The 16,821-nt window shown below is 42.8% G+C and overlaps 2 protein-coding genes across 11 annotated transcripts in view; one reads left to right on the forward strand and one right to left on the reverse strand.

Moving 5' to 3' along the window:
* Positions 1-10,218, reverse strand: part of ncor1 (nuclear receptor corepressor 1) — a 71,780-nt gene extending 61,562 nt beyond the window's left edge. For 4 of the 9 annotated variants that reach the window (XM_088616254.1, XM_088616252.1, XM_088616251.1 and 1 more), the window contains exons 1-5: positions 9,939-10,216; positions 3,361-3,534; positions 1,326-1,450; positions 603-804; positions 7-192 (exon numbers count right to left, since the gene is read on the reverse strand). In XM_088616254.1, the coding sequence (XP_088472380.1) occupies positions 7-192; positions 603-804; positions 1,326-1,450; positions 3,361-3,465 (618 nt within the window). In that variant the 5' untranslated portion in view covers positions 3,466-3,534; positions 9,939-10,216. Of the gene's footprint in view, positions 1-6; positions 193-602; positions 805-1,325; positions 1,451-3,360; positions 3,535-9,938 lie in introns of all 9 variants that reach the window. The other 5 variants (XM_088616256.1, XM_088616250.1, XM_088616253.1 and 2 more) reach the window with 4 other exon arrangements.
* Positions 10,219-10,743: 525 nt separating this feature from the next.
* The window catches only part of pigl (phosphatidylinositol glycan anchor biosynthesis, class L), a 28,524-nt gene continuing 22,446 nt past the window's right edge, over positions 10,744-16,821 (forward strand). The window contains exons 1-2 of one of the 2 annotated variants that reach the window (XM_088616187.1): positions 10,744-11,125; positions 12,565-12,664. In XM_088616187.1, the coding sequence (XP_088472313.1) occupies positions 10,780-11,125; positions 12,565-12,664 (446 nt within the window). In that variant the 5' untranslated portion in view covers positions 10,744-10,779. The remainder of the gene's footprint in view (positions 11,126-12,564; positions 12,665-16,821) is intronic. The other variant, XM_088616188.1, reaches the window with a different exon arrangement.

Below are 16,821 nucleotides of genomic sequence, written 5' to 3' on the forward strand. Positions count from 1 at the left end.
CCTTACCTGCTTCTTCTTGAGTTTGAAGATCTGCTGCTCCACCTTGGCAATTTCCCTGTCCACGCGGTCCATGCTCTGGATCAGCTCTTCCTTGGACAGTTTGGACGGGGAGGCGTCCTGCTCGTCCACCAGGTGCTGGGTGCCAGGTCCCGGGGAAGAGGCCTCGGTCTTCACGTTGAACGATGTGGTCTCCTGGTACACAGGCGGACAACGAGAGAGATGCATGATCCTGGACATCACCCTGACTTTCTAGGCTCTAGGTTCTGGGAGGTGATTCAGTAAGTTCTTTTTGAAACAAAAGTGTTTGCATGATATAAAGCTCATGACACTATGGCACAGAGCTGGTGAATTAGGTGCATTTTAATAGTAATTTCCATTTTTTCATTTCCCGATGCTTATATAAAAATGGAGAATCTGGGCCTGAAACAAGACATCAAACTGTAATTTTGTGTTATGATGTCCAGATAAGAAGGAACCCATTAATGCAAGATGTATCAGCAGCATCATTAAATTAAACAGTGACTCACTACAGAAAGGAGAAAACGGCATTCTCAGGATGGCATTCTTAAAGATGACCAGTAAAAGCCTGTGGGTCCTCTTACCTTCTTCACGTCCGCCGAAGCCCTCAGGCCATCCGGCAGCGTGTGTGTCAGGGGCAGGACCCCAGCCGCCGCAGCACGCTGGAAATGGGCCTCGGAAACCGCCTCGATCCTCGGCCTCTTTGACTCCAAGGCCTCGTGGTCAGACTGGGAGGACACGGTGTGGAACTGCTGCTCGTAAGTGCCATGCCTCCTGTCAGGCGGCCTGAGGGAGACACAGGTTAGCACCCGCCCCACTCTGCCCCCTGCTGGAAGCCGGACGGCAGTGACCCACGCAGGAGAGATGACTCCCCAAGTGTCAACCGGACTGCCGAGCGGCACAGAGAGGACATCCCCTGCACGCTTCATGTCCTACACAACACACAAGGCATCTCAGATCCGTTTGAGAAAATCGTCTCAAATGGCAAGTATTCCCAGCTTAAAGTTAAAACTAATTACTAAATGATATCCACATCTGCATAGTGGGGCTATAACAACAAGATTACATGAGCTACAAGAGGCAGGAGGGAGAGAGAGAGAAGATAGGTGTATGCTCAGGACATCGACAGCATTTTTTTAACAAAACTAAATCTGAGCCGCCAGTGTTGACCAGATTTCTGACATCTCTGGGATATGGGTTTAATGCTGGGCTGGGATGTAGACAGGCTGGTTTGTTGCTGTAGCAAGCACAGCATCCTGGCAGGCCAGGGCGGTGGCGCCTTGACTGGGGCAGTATGGGGTGGTTACCGTTCTGTCCCAGGGTGGAACTCCGAGAGCAGGGAGGGGCGCCTCCGGAGCTGCTGCTGCTGGAGGAGCTGGGAGGCTGAGCTGACCTCCTGCAGGTGTGGCCGGTAGTCAGGAACTGCAAACTCCTGCAAATGCGGCAAAGTCAGGAGGCAAGGGGTCAAACACGGCGTGAAGGAAGAAAACCAAGGACAGAAGCTGAGGCTGCTAGCGCCAGACCTCAACCCCAACCCTTCTCTCAGAAGTGTCTTCACCAGCCACTCCGATGCTTGTGACTTATTGCTTGCATTTGCTAAGTACGACTCTACGACCCATGTAGATGGGCCCCAATTTATCCACCACTGAAATGCAGCTTCGTTACATACAGTATCAGGCAAAAGAAGAGAGAAATGACTACACCTCTTAAATCAAGGGGGAGTACTCGAAGGACATTGTATGAATTAAACTGGAATGAACTCCCCTACGCTTACAAACAATAACCAAGTAGTCAGGGCCACAATTTAACATTTCATCCAAAACGCAATGTGTCCTGTAGTAGTATCCCTTTTAGTAGAGACAAGCAGTTGTAACAAAGAAAGTGTGTAAGACCTGACAACAAAGGCCATCTTCATGACTTCCCCATAGATATTCAGCCCAGACCAAAGTCCAGACATTTTGGTAAAATGAATGTTGGTTAAGGTTATCAATTAATTGCATCAGTACAGTCCTAAAACAACTGATAAGGTTTTGAGTTTTTTTGCTTGCCCATGGGTCGCACATATCCTACACTTAATAGTCTGCTTATGCATCAAGAGGTCCCTTTGGGTCTCGAGGCATGTGGAATTCAACAGCTTTTAGAACTTGTATCACATTATCTGAAATGCTGCCTGCATCAGCCTCAAAAAACACTAAACAAATCAAGGGTTAAGCACCTTCGCCTAAACAGCAGAATAAACTGCTAGAATTGCAAGATATTCGCTTTCTGTTTCTGTAGGAATGTGACTAAATGTAAAATACTATAAAGACGTGTGAAAGAATTCACACCAATCAAGAGAAAAAAAGCTAGGCAGTAGGAGATCCAAGAACAATCTAATGTATTTAGCATCTAATTCTTAGAACTGAGATGGGAGAATAATAGCACATTGTTCCATCTGTAATACAATCTACCACTCTACCTGCAGTGAGCCAGTTGACTTTAGTCTGCGTATTTTCAAAAGAAACACTGGAATGTCATCCAATGTCAAATGTTTTAGAGAGGTCACATTATATTATATTTGCTTCTGATTTAAAAAACATTGTTCACTTTAAAATTCTGTGACACAAAAATTTCTTTGACCATCCTTAACATGAAAGAAAAAAGGTATTTTAAAATTGTGCATAACCGATTAAGATACTAGATTTAACCAACCTTAATCCATTAAGGGAAAATGCTAAATTAATCTGTAACAATGAAGATCAATTAAAAAAATTGATTTTAACATGGTTATAGGCAATTTTGGAGGTTCTGTGGGCTCAGAGCTAACCTAATTATGACAATCATATGGATCTTGTGCGCCTGCTTAAAATGGTTTGATTCTAAGATCATCCTGACAGTGGCTTTTCTGTAATCCTATTAAAACAAGAACTGTGCCAGGAAATTTCATCTCATCTCCAAGATTCCATTCAAGAGACTCGCCACTTCTGCATACATATAAATCAGCATGGCCATAGATGGCTCACTGGAGTAATCACCAGATGGGCACAAAACAACTGCCAGGTCTAAATTTAAACACAAAAATGCCAAGCACCTTTATTTCTGTACACTCTCCCTGTTTGTCAGACTTGATCATATAGAATAAAGTTCCCATGCACATCTCTGCACTGTTCTACTGCTAACCTCACACGTACAAGGCTCATGAAGAAAAATGCAGATTGCACTTGAAAGTTCCTGTGAGATAAATCTTTCAATGACTGCAGGTGTTCACCCAACTGATAAGTACTTAGAAGAAAACTATGAGTCAGGAGGTGTGCTCCTGATTCATGCTCTCTGGACACTGTGCTCGTGCGGTATCTGGGTTACCTGATGGCGCGCTGTGGTGAAAGTGTACTGGACTGAGTGAGGGGGGTAACGGCTCTGCTCGGTGCTGAAGGCCCCCTGGCCAGCAGGGTATCCCGAGCTGGACATGACTGCGGGCCTCGTCGGTCACTGCAAACCTATCAGGGCCACCGGGGGAGAGAGCATCCGGGGAACCACCTGGGAAAAACAAGAGACAAGCAAACAAGCTTATTCCCCAACGCAAACAAACGCGCACCCTCATGAAACCCACACAGCAACCTCACTGACGGTCTGGGGTTTTCGTGGAGCGAACTCCTAGCACTATTAAGAGAGGAAATGCAAAACTCCAACCCAACTGATGGCAAAGAGGAAGCGAATTCCAGCAGATGACACATAACTCCTCCCAAACAACTCACACTATACAGTTGTCTGAACGTAAGCGAGCTGGGGGAAAAAAAAAAGATGATTTTTAATGGGTAATCACAATTCATGAGTTGTCATAGGTTTGCTTGCCTTGCAAGCAGCATTTTGTTAAAGAGCTGGGAGTTGCCCACGGGCTCTGGGGTGCTGTGTGCATCCTCTGCGTGCAGTCCTGGGGCGGGCACACAGCTCCCCACCGTGGATCAGCTGCTACACGGAGAACTGTCCTGCCAGAGCTGCTGCTGCTGCTGCCTCAGCACAAAGGAGAGCCGGGCCTTCATTCACATCTACCTCACAACAAAGGCCATTCGCCGTGCCCGCACTGGGGCTGCCCTCCGCCCAGCCGCCATGCTTCATCCAGAGAGCTGCCTGGTTCGGGAACACGCTGTCCATGTGATTCAATTACACAGCGGATCAGATTGCAGGTAAATACAGTACCAGCACACAAAAGGCCAAGGAACAAGAAACCGCATCAATCTCCCCATCGCTCAGTAGCATCTTACTGGCTTTTTCCCTCCTTGCGTGTGGCCAAAACATTCTGCAGATATGAGCCTCACAGTGACAATTAAAATCATTTTCCGTAACGGCTTCAAATCACATACTACATGAAATACCAAGAAGTCATTTTCTGCTTCTGCATGACCAGCAATTTGAAGAGTTTGTGGTTGATGCTTAAAATGTTCTGAACAAGAGTTCTTCTCATTCTTAGCTAAAAACTATAAATGCATACGGTCAGGAAGTGAATAAATGATAGAAAATAAAAAGGAACCTTATTTAGCATCCCATTTGTAAATCAAGGTTCCACAAACAAAATAACCCATTATATCGATTCATTTTGGATTCAGAGAATTAAAGTTTTAATGAAAGTTTGACTAAACAGGGCACTTTGAATAATGCAGAGCACACAACAAGATAGAACAGCATTCAGAAGATTCACTTGAATATGAAATTCTCTTTTAAGCAAGCCATCTTCCTTCATTAGAATAAAAACATGGAACAGCTAAGGAATGATGGTTTAGGCAACAGATTACAACTCTTACGCCAGCACAGGATCGGCAACGTGCCGTCCATAAAATATGAGCAGCGACTGCTTTTCACAATTTAAATATGAAGCAGCACGCACAGCACTGCCAGGCAACAGAAACGTCAGCAAGTGCCCGAGCCCACTCCTCAGCTCTCAAGAAGACCTTCAAGGCTTCGAAAGCGCGGCGTGGCCAAGGCACTTCAAACCAAGGACTTGACAGGAAAGTCTGATGCAAGAACATCATGCAGGGCGCCGCGAACAGACGTGGGAATCCCAGAAAGAACGAAACTCATCAATAAGAGCAGGACATGCTCCCGCCTCCTGACTCCACCTAACTCTTGATTTCACACAGGAAATCACGAGGAATCACCGAGGGACACTTTAAGTCCAGAAAGAGCGCACTGGCTATAATTACACAAGACTATTTAGGGATCATGCAGATGTCTTGGTTATTGCTTTAACACCTTTCCTGGTGGCCCTGACTGTAAACAGACTACGATTAGGAGCAAACATACATTTTCAATATCATTCTGATTAACGATGAAAGTTACACTAATAAAACTTTGAAACAATTGGCCATGCAGTGATGGAGACTTCCTACAGCGCAAACAGAACTGGGCCATGCATAGGGTATTTCATTCACTAACTGTGACCAGGACTACCCTACCCACAAGTGGCCCCTGGGTGGTCTGGAGATAGTCGGGACATCTGCAAGTGTGCAGTACCGCCAGTGACAGATGCTCTCCTTGTACCGATGAGCACCAGCTCCGAAGTGTGGCGAGAGAAACCATAACCTTGTCCTCTATGCTGGTGCAGGAGCCACACAGGCAAAACAGCTTGATCAAAAACCAGCAATTTAAAATGGGGAGAATACAAAAGAATATATATATTTATTAGTGATAGTTACAAGTGGTGACTCCACATTAAAAAAAAGTCAAGCTAAAATATATTCTTATTTTCTCTGCTTCTTTGAACTGGTTCCTATAACTGCTTACTGTAGACCTACAGTATCTATATCTGCTGCTGCCTGGGCTTTCCTAAATCAGCTTTCAGCCTTGAATTGTAATATTGCGGTATGCATCTGTTGCACCAATAGACAAAAGTTGGAATAATTCTCAAGATGCAAATGCTAAATCCAAAAATTTCTTGCATACTGACACCACTTGGTATTTTTGAGTGTTAGCCTTACATTCATGTCAAGCTTAAGTAGACTAATGTTATGAATTATCTTATTAGGACTTAAAACAAGCCTTGAATTTAAAAATAAATAGAATCTGACAGCAAAAACTGCTATAATGTCACAGATGGGGTAAACAAATGCACTACCTCATTGCAAGTCCTATGAGGTACAACCCTTTCCCTTTAAGGAAACAGTGCTCAACAACCTACATCACAGTTCCTTAACACTCCAATTTTTTAAATGCTGATTTAAGTTTGCTGGCTCGCTTTGCCAGATCTGACCTAAAAACCCAAACGAAAATTCATCCGTAATTTCACTGTTGCTCGGATCGTCTTGGGTGTCATTTTTACCCCGTAAATGGCATACCCCTCTTGGGAAAGCTGCCAACAAGCACTTCCTTCTCCCTGAGCATTCACAACAGTTCCTTTCCTCAGCTTACACTGCGCACACCACCACGCTCAAGAGAAACGCATGCGGCCTCGTATGGTTTCTATGCAAAGCTGGAAGTCTTGGTAATCTCCAATAATCCGGTGTAGGTATATAAAAAGATCTGACATCTGACCCATTTGACACTGATCCAAGTCTAGTGCATTACAGTGAGCACAAATGGAGTTCAAAATGCAGGCCCACGGTCTGCAGGCAGTGGCTGTGGTTTACTTTGAGAGCAGATGTCTGGCACATCGATTGTGAAACAGGCAACAGAAACAGCTGGATGTTTGAAAAGGGAAGCCATCATATTGAGCAGGTAAACAACCCCAAACCAAAATCTACACAGAGGGCCATCTTAGGATGGTAAAACCATTATTTGTTCTTCTCGACACCCACATGCAAACACTTCTGGTCATGCTATGAACCCAACCTCAAAGTTACAAACACATTACAGATCACAGCAATAGAAACATTCTATTACTCATCTAAACAAGGGACCACAATGTAAAGTTGAACAGGGAAGTTGAACAGTGTGCAGTGATCACCCCTGCCAAGATCTGAGCACAAACACACAGACGAGTTAAGTGGAACTCACACAGAAGGAAGAAATAATAGCAGGTATAGCAAGAATAAAACATGCCTTTTATTAATTAAGAATAGGGACAATATTGCACACATACAAATAGTAAGAGAGCACTGGGCAATAGGCAGTGAGACTGGGAAACACAAAACATCATTTTCATCAACAATCGAGCCCCTCTAGGTGCTAAAAAGAACATCTATCGGAGCTAAAAGGCCATTTCTTCTCCATCTTATTAAAGGCAACACGTTATAAATGTGCTTTCAGTTTCAATTTGGGGATAAAAAAAGTACTTTCCGTGTATAGATCTCTTCAGAGAGATTACACACAAGTTATTAGCCTACAGAGAGTCTGGTAAATTATGAAATGTGACCGTTCCCCAGAACCTAGTTCTGCTCTACTCATTCCCACCTGTCACTCACCAAATGAAGCCACCAGGTTCAGCCCACCTCGTTCTCCTGTGGTTTCCACCCAAACCCACGATGCACGCCTGCTTTCACAGTTTCAGAACACTCATCAAGGGGCTCGCTGCGTTACCTCTGTTCCCTTAACCAACTGACCAATTTTGGTATGCCAACTGCCAGATGTAGTCAGCTGAATTATCCTACTGTCCTCTTAGGCTTTTAAAAAAAGTACAGCTGCACGGTGATTTCTGAACGGTCAGATCCACCAAACCTGTCTGCTTCTTACTTCACACACTCTCACAGCAGCATCATGCACTGTGGAACAGGAGGGGGTTCTGCAGCCCGACACCTCTTCCTACATGTGCTTGACAGCATGAGAAGACAAGGTGCAGTGCAGAAAGGCACGGGTCAGGTAACAGGTTTACAAGAGGCTCCTGTCTCCGTTCTCTGTAACTGTGTGACGGGCATCGTGTTTCAGAATGGAGGCCTTTAAGCGAGTCTGTGTCACACTTTCACCCAGGACAGTGAGAGCTTTGGCTACCATCCGCCATGCAATGAGAAACAGGAGTCAAAACGTATAGTAAGAGGGGGGAATTAGAAAAAGAAGGAAATTATTGTGTGGAAAATATCAGGCTGCAGTTAACTCCCGCAAATAAGTTATCAGCTTCATCACAAATCCCCACAGGAGGCCAGAAGACCTGCTTAGAAAAGTCATTTCACCAGACGGGTCTAAATTTATTTATTTTCTTCCGATAAAAGGAGAATAGCTGTATAATTCATTATAATAATATGAAATGATGGGTTTTCAGGCACCTCATGGCCTATAACCTACGAACCTGTACAAAGGCAAGAACGAATGAAGGGCAATCTGAAGAGGGCAGCAGCCTGAATTTAAATACACGAAAGCTTTCTGTCGAATAAACCAGCCTCCAAAGTCCACATCTTAAATTGTTTCTTCCTGAGCAAGTTCTAAAATAACGTGCTATGTGAGAAAAGTTTCTTAATCAAAGATTGAAAAAAACACCTAACTCTGTAACAGTACTCCCAGACACTTCCTCCAAACCAGAGGGATATAAAGCCTTATTTTATTTGCAGCCCTGTAACAATTCAATATTGGACCATGCAGAGACAACCAGGACAAAATGGAATGGAAAACAATTTGACAATGATATTGAAATGCCAACGAGACCAGTCAATAGTCTTATGTGGGTCTTACTAAACAAACTCCTCAACAGACTACTGTAACTCTTCTCACTTTATATAAGATTGTCCTATATATAAAAATCGTGCTACGGTATCTGATAAATTTACCCATTGAAAACGCCTGCAGGTCTCGAACATAAACATTCTAAATCAGTTATAATTAAAAATATGATTTGGGTTAGAACTAAATCTCAACAAGACAGGTCTAGTAGCACAGCAAGTTAACAAAACAAGGTCTACACATACGCAGTATCTATAATTATTATAATCTTTGCTTTAGACATATATTAAATTTATCATCTAGAGCCTTTAAAACCATAATCTCATCTACAAGCAGCTGACCAGCGACACAGCACCCACTCTTAAATAAAAGAAAACTCCCATTTCTTTCCAAGAGGAACGCACCATGTCATTTTCAAGAGTCACGGTAAAGTATTTCTTACAGTTTCTACTGAAACAACTTTCCGACTCCCAGCGACTAAACATCACCGGTTTCCAGAGTGATGGTCTTTCATGCGTACATATCCAATGGAATGGTTTTCCACGGAAATGAAGAATTTTAGATGTACAGCATGTGGGAAATCATTTCTAACAGCGAGGGTCCGTTAGCCAGAAAAAAGTACCAGAAACTTCAAGCACACCATCTTTGAAAAGCAGGAATTGTGGTCAGCATCTCCACTAAGTTATTCAGATCGTCCCATTAAAACAAATCACGGATTTGGCAAAGTTTTATATTACCAGCAATGTCAAAGGCTAACACGTGGAAAGCAACAGAAGAAAACAGGTTCGTGTTTTTCACTACTGACGAAAAAAATAGACTACATTTGGAGCCAGAGATTGCACACGGTTGCCTCCTAATACTTATAACGCTGAACAGAAGCATGCCCTGCTCATCACTGTGCAGTCAGATCAGTTTTTAACTGGTACGACACACGAAGAAATCACCGTACAAGACGTGACTTCACCCCCCCCAAAAAAAAAACCTTGTTTCTAGTTTTAAAGTCAGCCCTATAACGTGATGTCCTGCAGCGCCCGTTAGTGCGCGGCCCGCCGGTTAAAAACGGCCCCCACTCGGCGCGGAAAACAACGTCGGAGGCAAAAAAATATATATGTAAATGCGGCTTCCAACCATGAGAAATAACTGCCCCCCAAGTTCCAAACAATACAACCCATTATCAGCCAAAGTCCAAGCAATATTTAACCTATTGGATGCACAACCCAGCCGCCATCTTGCATTAGGATAGACGACTGGTGAGAGAGCTCAACCCCACCAGCGGCGAGAGGCAGCGACGTTAGCACTTGTCCGTGTTTATCACAACGCGCTTTTTGTCTGCAGGAGAGGGGGGGGGACAAAAATCTCACCTCATTTTCGGACAAAAGACCTTTCTCCCGAATGAAACAGGTATCCCTTCCTTGTGTGTGCGGGATGAAAGGCGTGTATATCCGTATGTATCTGGCTCTATCCGTAACCTGCGCACAGTCCTCCGGAGTTGCGGCGCACTACCGAGCTCCTAGCGCTGCCGAGGTCCTGGCAGGGCAGTGAGAGCAGCAATTATCACTTGCAACACGTATAGGTCAGTCATGGTATCCTCTCACTCTCACTCCACCGTCGCGTTTAATCTAAATAGCTGTTAAACAGACGCACCCCCCAACACATATGTATCGAACGGTGAGTAATAATATGCTCTATTTTGTTTTACACCACTGGAAGGACAAAATGGTGCAACCACAAAGACTTCCCCGCTTCAAAAGAGCCCCCTTTTTTTCCCCTCAGTTTTTCGAGGGAACCTAAATCCCCAGCCCCCACCCCTGCTATGTTAACGGTGGTCAGTCAAATTAGAAATACGTCCCTTCCAAAAAAAAACTCAATACATAAACTTAAACGTAGCACTGGAGTGGTAGTTAAATATAAATACTAATGGGTTAAATAATATGTACATTTACAAGGGTGGAAGTCAGAGGTGATATTTATAACTATTCTATCGTGTACTAAATCGTATAACTATAACTTGTTCGTGCTCAACTAATTTTGATGGGGGGCAATTCTGTAGATACAATAGCTTTAAGATAAAATAGATCAGGTTCAGTTTTAATTGAATGTAATTTATTTTAAAACAATGTATTTTGTGGGAATGAAAACTCTAGAGGAACGCAGATAAAGGGACAAGGTAGCCCCACGGAGTGTTTACTGTTGCGGTTAAGCATGGTGTCGTTATTGCTCTCTGTAGTTTTGCTTTTTATTGTCCTTTACGTTTGGATAACACGAATATACCACCAACACCGACAGACTGTAGCAAAAAGCGGAAGCGCACATTTAGTGTCATTGATTAAGAGTGTTTCGCGATCAGACAGGGGATTCAGCGTTTCTCGAAACAAGTATACTAATGACGGGACGGAGTGGCAGTTCTCAGATGAATCGCAAACATTCAACGGGCTCAGAGCCCTCTTTGTAACTGCACATCCGGATGATGAGTGCATGTTCTTTTCACCGGCTGTAATAAGGCTTTTGGAGATAAACGCTTCAGTCCATTTGCTATGTTTGTCATCAGGTAGGGTATGCCCTCCGTGATCTCGAGGGTTTTTAACCTCATTTTCAACTGAGTTCAGATCAGGTGGTGATCAGAATATCTCCATCGCCTTTTACAAATCTTACATTTTAGTGGTCATTAGAATAGATAAAAAAAAACAAATTCTAAAATATTTCGATTCATTATATATGTGTAAATAATATAATACTAATATTAACGTAAATATTAAATGAGCGTCAACAAAAATATATCAACACAGAATTGCAGGCTGTACAAATATTATTAATTACAAATAAATATTATCTACGTAATTACCTACAGCCTCTATCAGACAAAACCTATAAAATTACTTGGTAATTCAATGATGCACCTTATTAATTAAGGAATGTAATACATTCTGATTCATAGTGTGTGCTAGACATAAACAAAATGTTTGCAAACTCGTCTGAACCTTTCTCCTGATATTTATACTGATATAAAATAAACATTAAAACATAACCTGTTAACATTTGATATTTTTATCAGAGTGCAATGAATAAAAACAGGATTCAAACTGTGATTCTGATCTACTTCTTACATTTTGCATTCACTAGGGCAAAGGTAGAACTATTTAGAACAACATTTAAAACTTGTTTCCCAATATGGTCTCTAATACAAGCTACTTTTTTAACAAGTAAAGTTTTTTTTTTATTTCTACTGGGTGTTTTCCAAAATAGTGTCTTAGTATGGCAGTAGTGTCTGAAAAACATTGTCTACAGATGGAAGAGAGAATTACAGCATATTCTCAAAGAATCCCTGTCATCATCATTTTATTTTGTAGTGGTGTTTTTACTTTTCTAATTAAATCTGATATGATTTATAATCATATAATATAAATGCTGTATTTAGAGAAACATAATAATGACTGTTCACTCAATACTGTTTCAGTCATAGCTCAGAATTGTTGTTGTTAGAGAAAAGGTCAGGCAGTACTTTAACCTTAACACTGACTTGCTAGAAGAAAAGAGTAAAGAGGCCATCTTCAGTGCACATACACATGTGCTGTTGCTGTTTTTATATATTCAAACTGACATTTTAAAACATAAATTAGATCCCAAAAAAGGCTAAAACTCATTGTGAGTGTTCCTTTTTTCAGTTGTGCTTGTGATGGACAACTTAGTCATTATTCCTTGCAATTAACAGACATGCAAAGCTGTGGTTTGAAGCACCTCTCTGATGACTGTTCCAGCAACTGTGTACTATATATTCCAAAGTCTCCAGCAGAAAGAAACTATTTTATCAGGGAATATCAAAATATTCTACATGCTTTCTGTGAGATTGTGAACCATATAAAGAGAAACACAATGCAATTGTTTACATTGTAAGTTAACTCTTGTATAGTACTGAATTGTTCTCCTACAATGTCTCACAGGTGTTTTCAAAAATATATTTCTGAATATTCAAAACATTTCTGTATTTAGGAAATTACTATAGCCAAGGGGAAGTACGAAAGAAGGAGCTTCTTAAGAGCTGTGAAGTGTTAGGAATCCCACCCGCCCATGTCACAGTCATTGAGAACAGGTAAGAGACACAGTGGTCATCTTTTCAGCCAGCAGTTATACCGGATGTGCTGCAATAGTCTGGGAGATGCACGAATAAGTATTTGAATCTGCTTTTGGGTCATTTCACACACCACTGACAAGATGAACAGGGATATTACATATCTTTTTCCTTTGCAGTGTGAGGAGGTGGTTAGAGTTCTGGACTAGTAGGTTGTGGGTTCAAATCCCGGGTGACACACTGCTGTCGTACCCTTGGTCAAAGTACCCCACTCACGTTACTCCAGTAAAATACCCAAAAGTAAATGTAAATTGCTTTGGATTAAAAGCATCAGTGAAGTAAATTAACAGTTTATTGGAGATGAGTGATTAACTATCATCTGGGGAAATGAATTAGCATTAGAAAGCAAATGGTTACTGGAAGTAGAATCCTGTGAAATCATCTTATGAGTTTGTGCAGGGGAATTAAGCAGAGATAAATGGTAACTTTGATGTTGACCTTCTGTTGCTTGAAATCCTAGGAGACCACTCAGGTCAGCAACTTCAATGTAATTCCTCACTGTCTTAGTAACTGTACCCTCACGGGCTGTACATTTACATGGGCAAGTTTGAGAGACAGGGGCAATTGAAACATATACAGCTTATTACTTAACTACCCTGACATCACATAAATGCACAGGGATATAGACTCTTACTGCTGCCCTTGCTATTCAATAGTGAGGTGAACATCAGAAGCTCCCAGCACCCTCTCCTAGCTTGTTAAGCTAGACTGGAGCTCCTAAAATACACCAGCTTTGTCTGCGGAAGAGCTCAGGCTGAGGAGCTGTGGCAGTGCGACATTCATCACCTTGCAAGGGACTGTGTGTCACACAGGCTTTTTCAGCTCTGACCGAGAGCCAGCACCACCCCCTCTCCTCACCCCAAACCGCTCACTCCACTAGTGCAGAAGATAGGCCCGGGCCTAATCACAGAGTCCACTTCGCATTGTACCGGAGAGCAAAAGAGCAAAAAAGTGAGCGTTTCATATGCAAAGAAAACTTTGAAGCTCAGTGGAATCTACTGATTTAAGCAGGATTAATGTCAGTTGGGGCTTTGGTGAAATGGTTTCTGAAATTTGCGTTCCAGATCTCTGTAGATACATGTTCTTGACTATACGGCATTCATAGAACAGTTTATTTTTCTCATTCTAACACAAAGAAAGGTTGCTTATTTTTCAGGAGACTTGCAGAGGAATGGCGCTGTTGGCATATAAGAAGAAGGGGAAATGTAAATCCTAAATTAATTACTTCATGTCATTATTCACTTGGACAAAAATCATCTCACCTAGGCGTAATCAGTTTATCGGTTTCTTAGTGCAGTACACCTATAAGACCAGCAGTTCAGACCCTTGGCCACAGTAGTTGCTTATATTTGAATGTCATCACTGGTAATGCTTTGTGTGGGCTGTAGAGGAAAATTAATAAAACTGACAGATTGGTACTGAAGATTTGGTTCTGCATAGAGTACGACAGCCTAAAATGCCAAAACTAAACTAAAAATGCCCCAAAATAATTATGCTTCTTTTTTTTTGTTGCACTGTAATTAGTTTAGATGTACAATAACTAGATTGTTAAAGTGAAAATCGCTGCCTTGATTTACAGAAACCAAAAGAAGCATGTTAATTTTATCGTGCATCTGTATAATCAGATTTAGGTGAGCACTTTTCATCCTTTGTTACTCTTAATCCAGATTAATGATCCCTCATTGTAAATTTGCCTGACTGTCTGGAGTGCTCATGAGCCAAATCTGATGTGTAATAAAAACGCTGAACTGTAATGATCTTTACCAGCAGTGAACTGTTACTTGTTCTTTCCAGAAACACTGGGAGATGTGAGGGGATCATTATTTCCAGCATTAGCAAGAAAGCCAATGGACGCCTACACTGTGAAACTTTTAAGGTCTCCTTACTTGGCCGTAGAGACCGCATTTCTTTCTTTGCACGTTGTTATGAGTGATTAGCAAAACAGCTGTTTCTGCATGCAGATTATTGTTGACCTTGTATCGGTTTCCAGAGCTCTCTCTTCTGAAAGAGCACTTTCTACCTCCCCACCGTCGTAGTTCAATAGTGTACGTCTTCCTGACACCGTAGAATTATCTGCTTGCGTGATGTTTTGTGCTTGGTGTTGTGTCACAGACATACCTCTGTGCTCCGTGTCCACTATCCTCATGTACAGTATATGCATAACTATGTATTTATAGAGGTTCAAGTGTGGAAATGCAAAGGAACAGGTAGAGCTTAATTCCACACTGAACAGCAGAAAGAAGAAAAAACATCATATTGGCCAGCTCTACATTAACAGGCTGAAGCAACAAAACGTTTTTAATCCTGAACGTGGGGACCTGATATTTAATAGGTATTCAAAAGGTATCCTCAGCGTCAACCCAGCAGACTTCCTAAGAATGGACAGTGAAAGGCGACCCCCAAGGACACAAGTGGAAAAGTGCATTTAAAACCATGAACAGGGGGCACTTCTTTACTACAAAGGGCGGTGGGAGTGTGGAACATGCCACCCAGCCCTGGCTTCCTTCAGGAAACAGCTGGTTGAGATCTATAGCTGAGACCTCTTCCAGAGCAGCTGGATCAATCAGTCCCAGCTACCAAATGAACTAGATAAGGAACTGAATGACCTCCTCTTGTATTTAACCTTCCTTATGCTCTTATGAAATGTTTTTTTTCCCCTACACTTCTTGATCCCATATGTAATCATTGGGAACTGGAAATTAATTATGACTTAATAGACTTAATGCCAGTACATAAAATGTACCGGGAAAGGGCAGTGAGTAAGGGAAAAGTAAAGTGGACACTGGTTTTAATTATAGCACATGTGATGCACAGCATGCAAACCAGTTTTTGCTGATTAATCAAAGGGGTAAAGACAATAAACGTAGGTGTGAAACCCCAGACGGGCAGCTAGGGCGCCAAGGACAGACTGGAATAGATGCAAACAGCCTCCAGCCCTGCACCCCGGGTGGACTCCCATTAACAGCCATCCAGCTGGTCCATGCCCCTCCCCCTCTGCACACTGGACTTGAGTGCAAACAGTAAGCCCGTCACAAATCAAACCCCTGTTCTCACCACTATAGGCACAGGAGTCAGGGCAGCCTGATATATTGGGGCTCTATGTCACTGCAAGCCATTAAGAATTGGAGTGCGATCCCCGTAGAGGAGAAAAGCATGCTTTTCAAGTGCCGAAACCCAACAACTTCAAGAACTCTGCTGAGTCCTAAGGACAAGTTTCGAACATCCAATGTACAGTATGTAGCCAGAGAAATTATTATCAGTAGAAATATGAATAGAGTTATATTATTACACTTCTGTAACATGACTCAGTGTAAAACTCTTTACCAGATATTGTCCGGACAGTCCCTTTCCAGCCCCCCCGCTCCTGTGTTTTAATAAACAGCCCAAAGAGCCTTGCTGGTTCCTGTCCAGGCCACCTTTCAGGGTCATTTATCAGCTGCTCCTTTAACACAGCCGGACGTCCCCTCGAGACATTAACAAAGGCAAATGTGTCCCTCCGGCTGAGCGCACCCTGCGTGAAACGACCACAAATGCAAGCATAGTAAGAAAAAATGAGTGCAAAGGTTTCCGTGCTAGTCATCCCAGAGTCAGTGTCGCTGCCTGGCTCTGTTTCAGCGGTGTCTAGTTGATTCTGCCACTCGGTGAGCGATGGTCATGACGTCAACTAAACACCAATTTGTACGCTTCTGTAAAGGGGCCGTTCTGTGCTCACCATTGCTTTCCCCAGTATGTGTTGTTATGCGGCTCTACAGCTGTCAATTCTGTGGAGATTACCGCTCTCCAAACCCGTAAGGAAACCCTGTGACACTGTATTGTGCTGGGCTTGTCAGAGTAGTTCGGCAAATACAGGGGAACATTTTAAAAGTGTTCAGCTTACATCAGTCCAAGAGCTGGAGTGCAGGGGGAATGAGCCTCTGATTGATGGTGAAGGGTCTGGCAGCATCCTTTTCCCTTGGAGAGAAAGGAAAGCCCAGTGTGGGAGGCGTCAAGACCCTTGGAAATAAAAGACGGGACAGTGGCGTGTACGAGAGCGCAGGGCTGGTAGAGTCTAGTGCATCTGAAGTGGTTTTGTGTTGCATGTAATGTTAGCTCTTATTAATACCCAGGAGGGGGGCAGG

This window comes from Lepisosteus platostomus, chromosome 22 (assembly GCF_059453375.1).
Source record: "Lepisosteus platostomus isolate fLepPlt1 chromosome 22, fLepPlt1.hap1, whole genome shotgun sequence".
Lineage (NCBI taxonomy): Eukaryota > Metazoa > Chordata > Actinopteri > Semionotiformes > Lepisosteidae > Lepisosteus > Lepisosteus platostomus.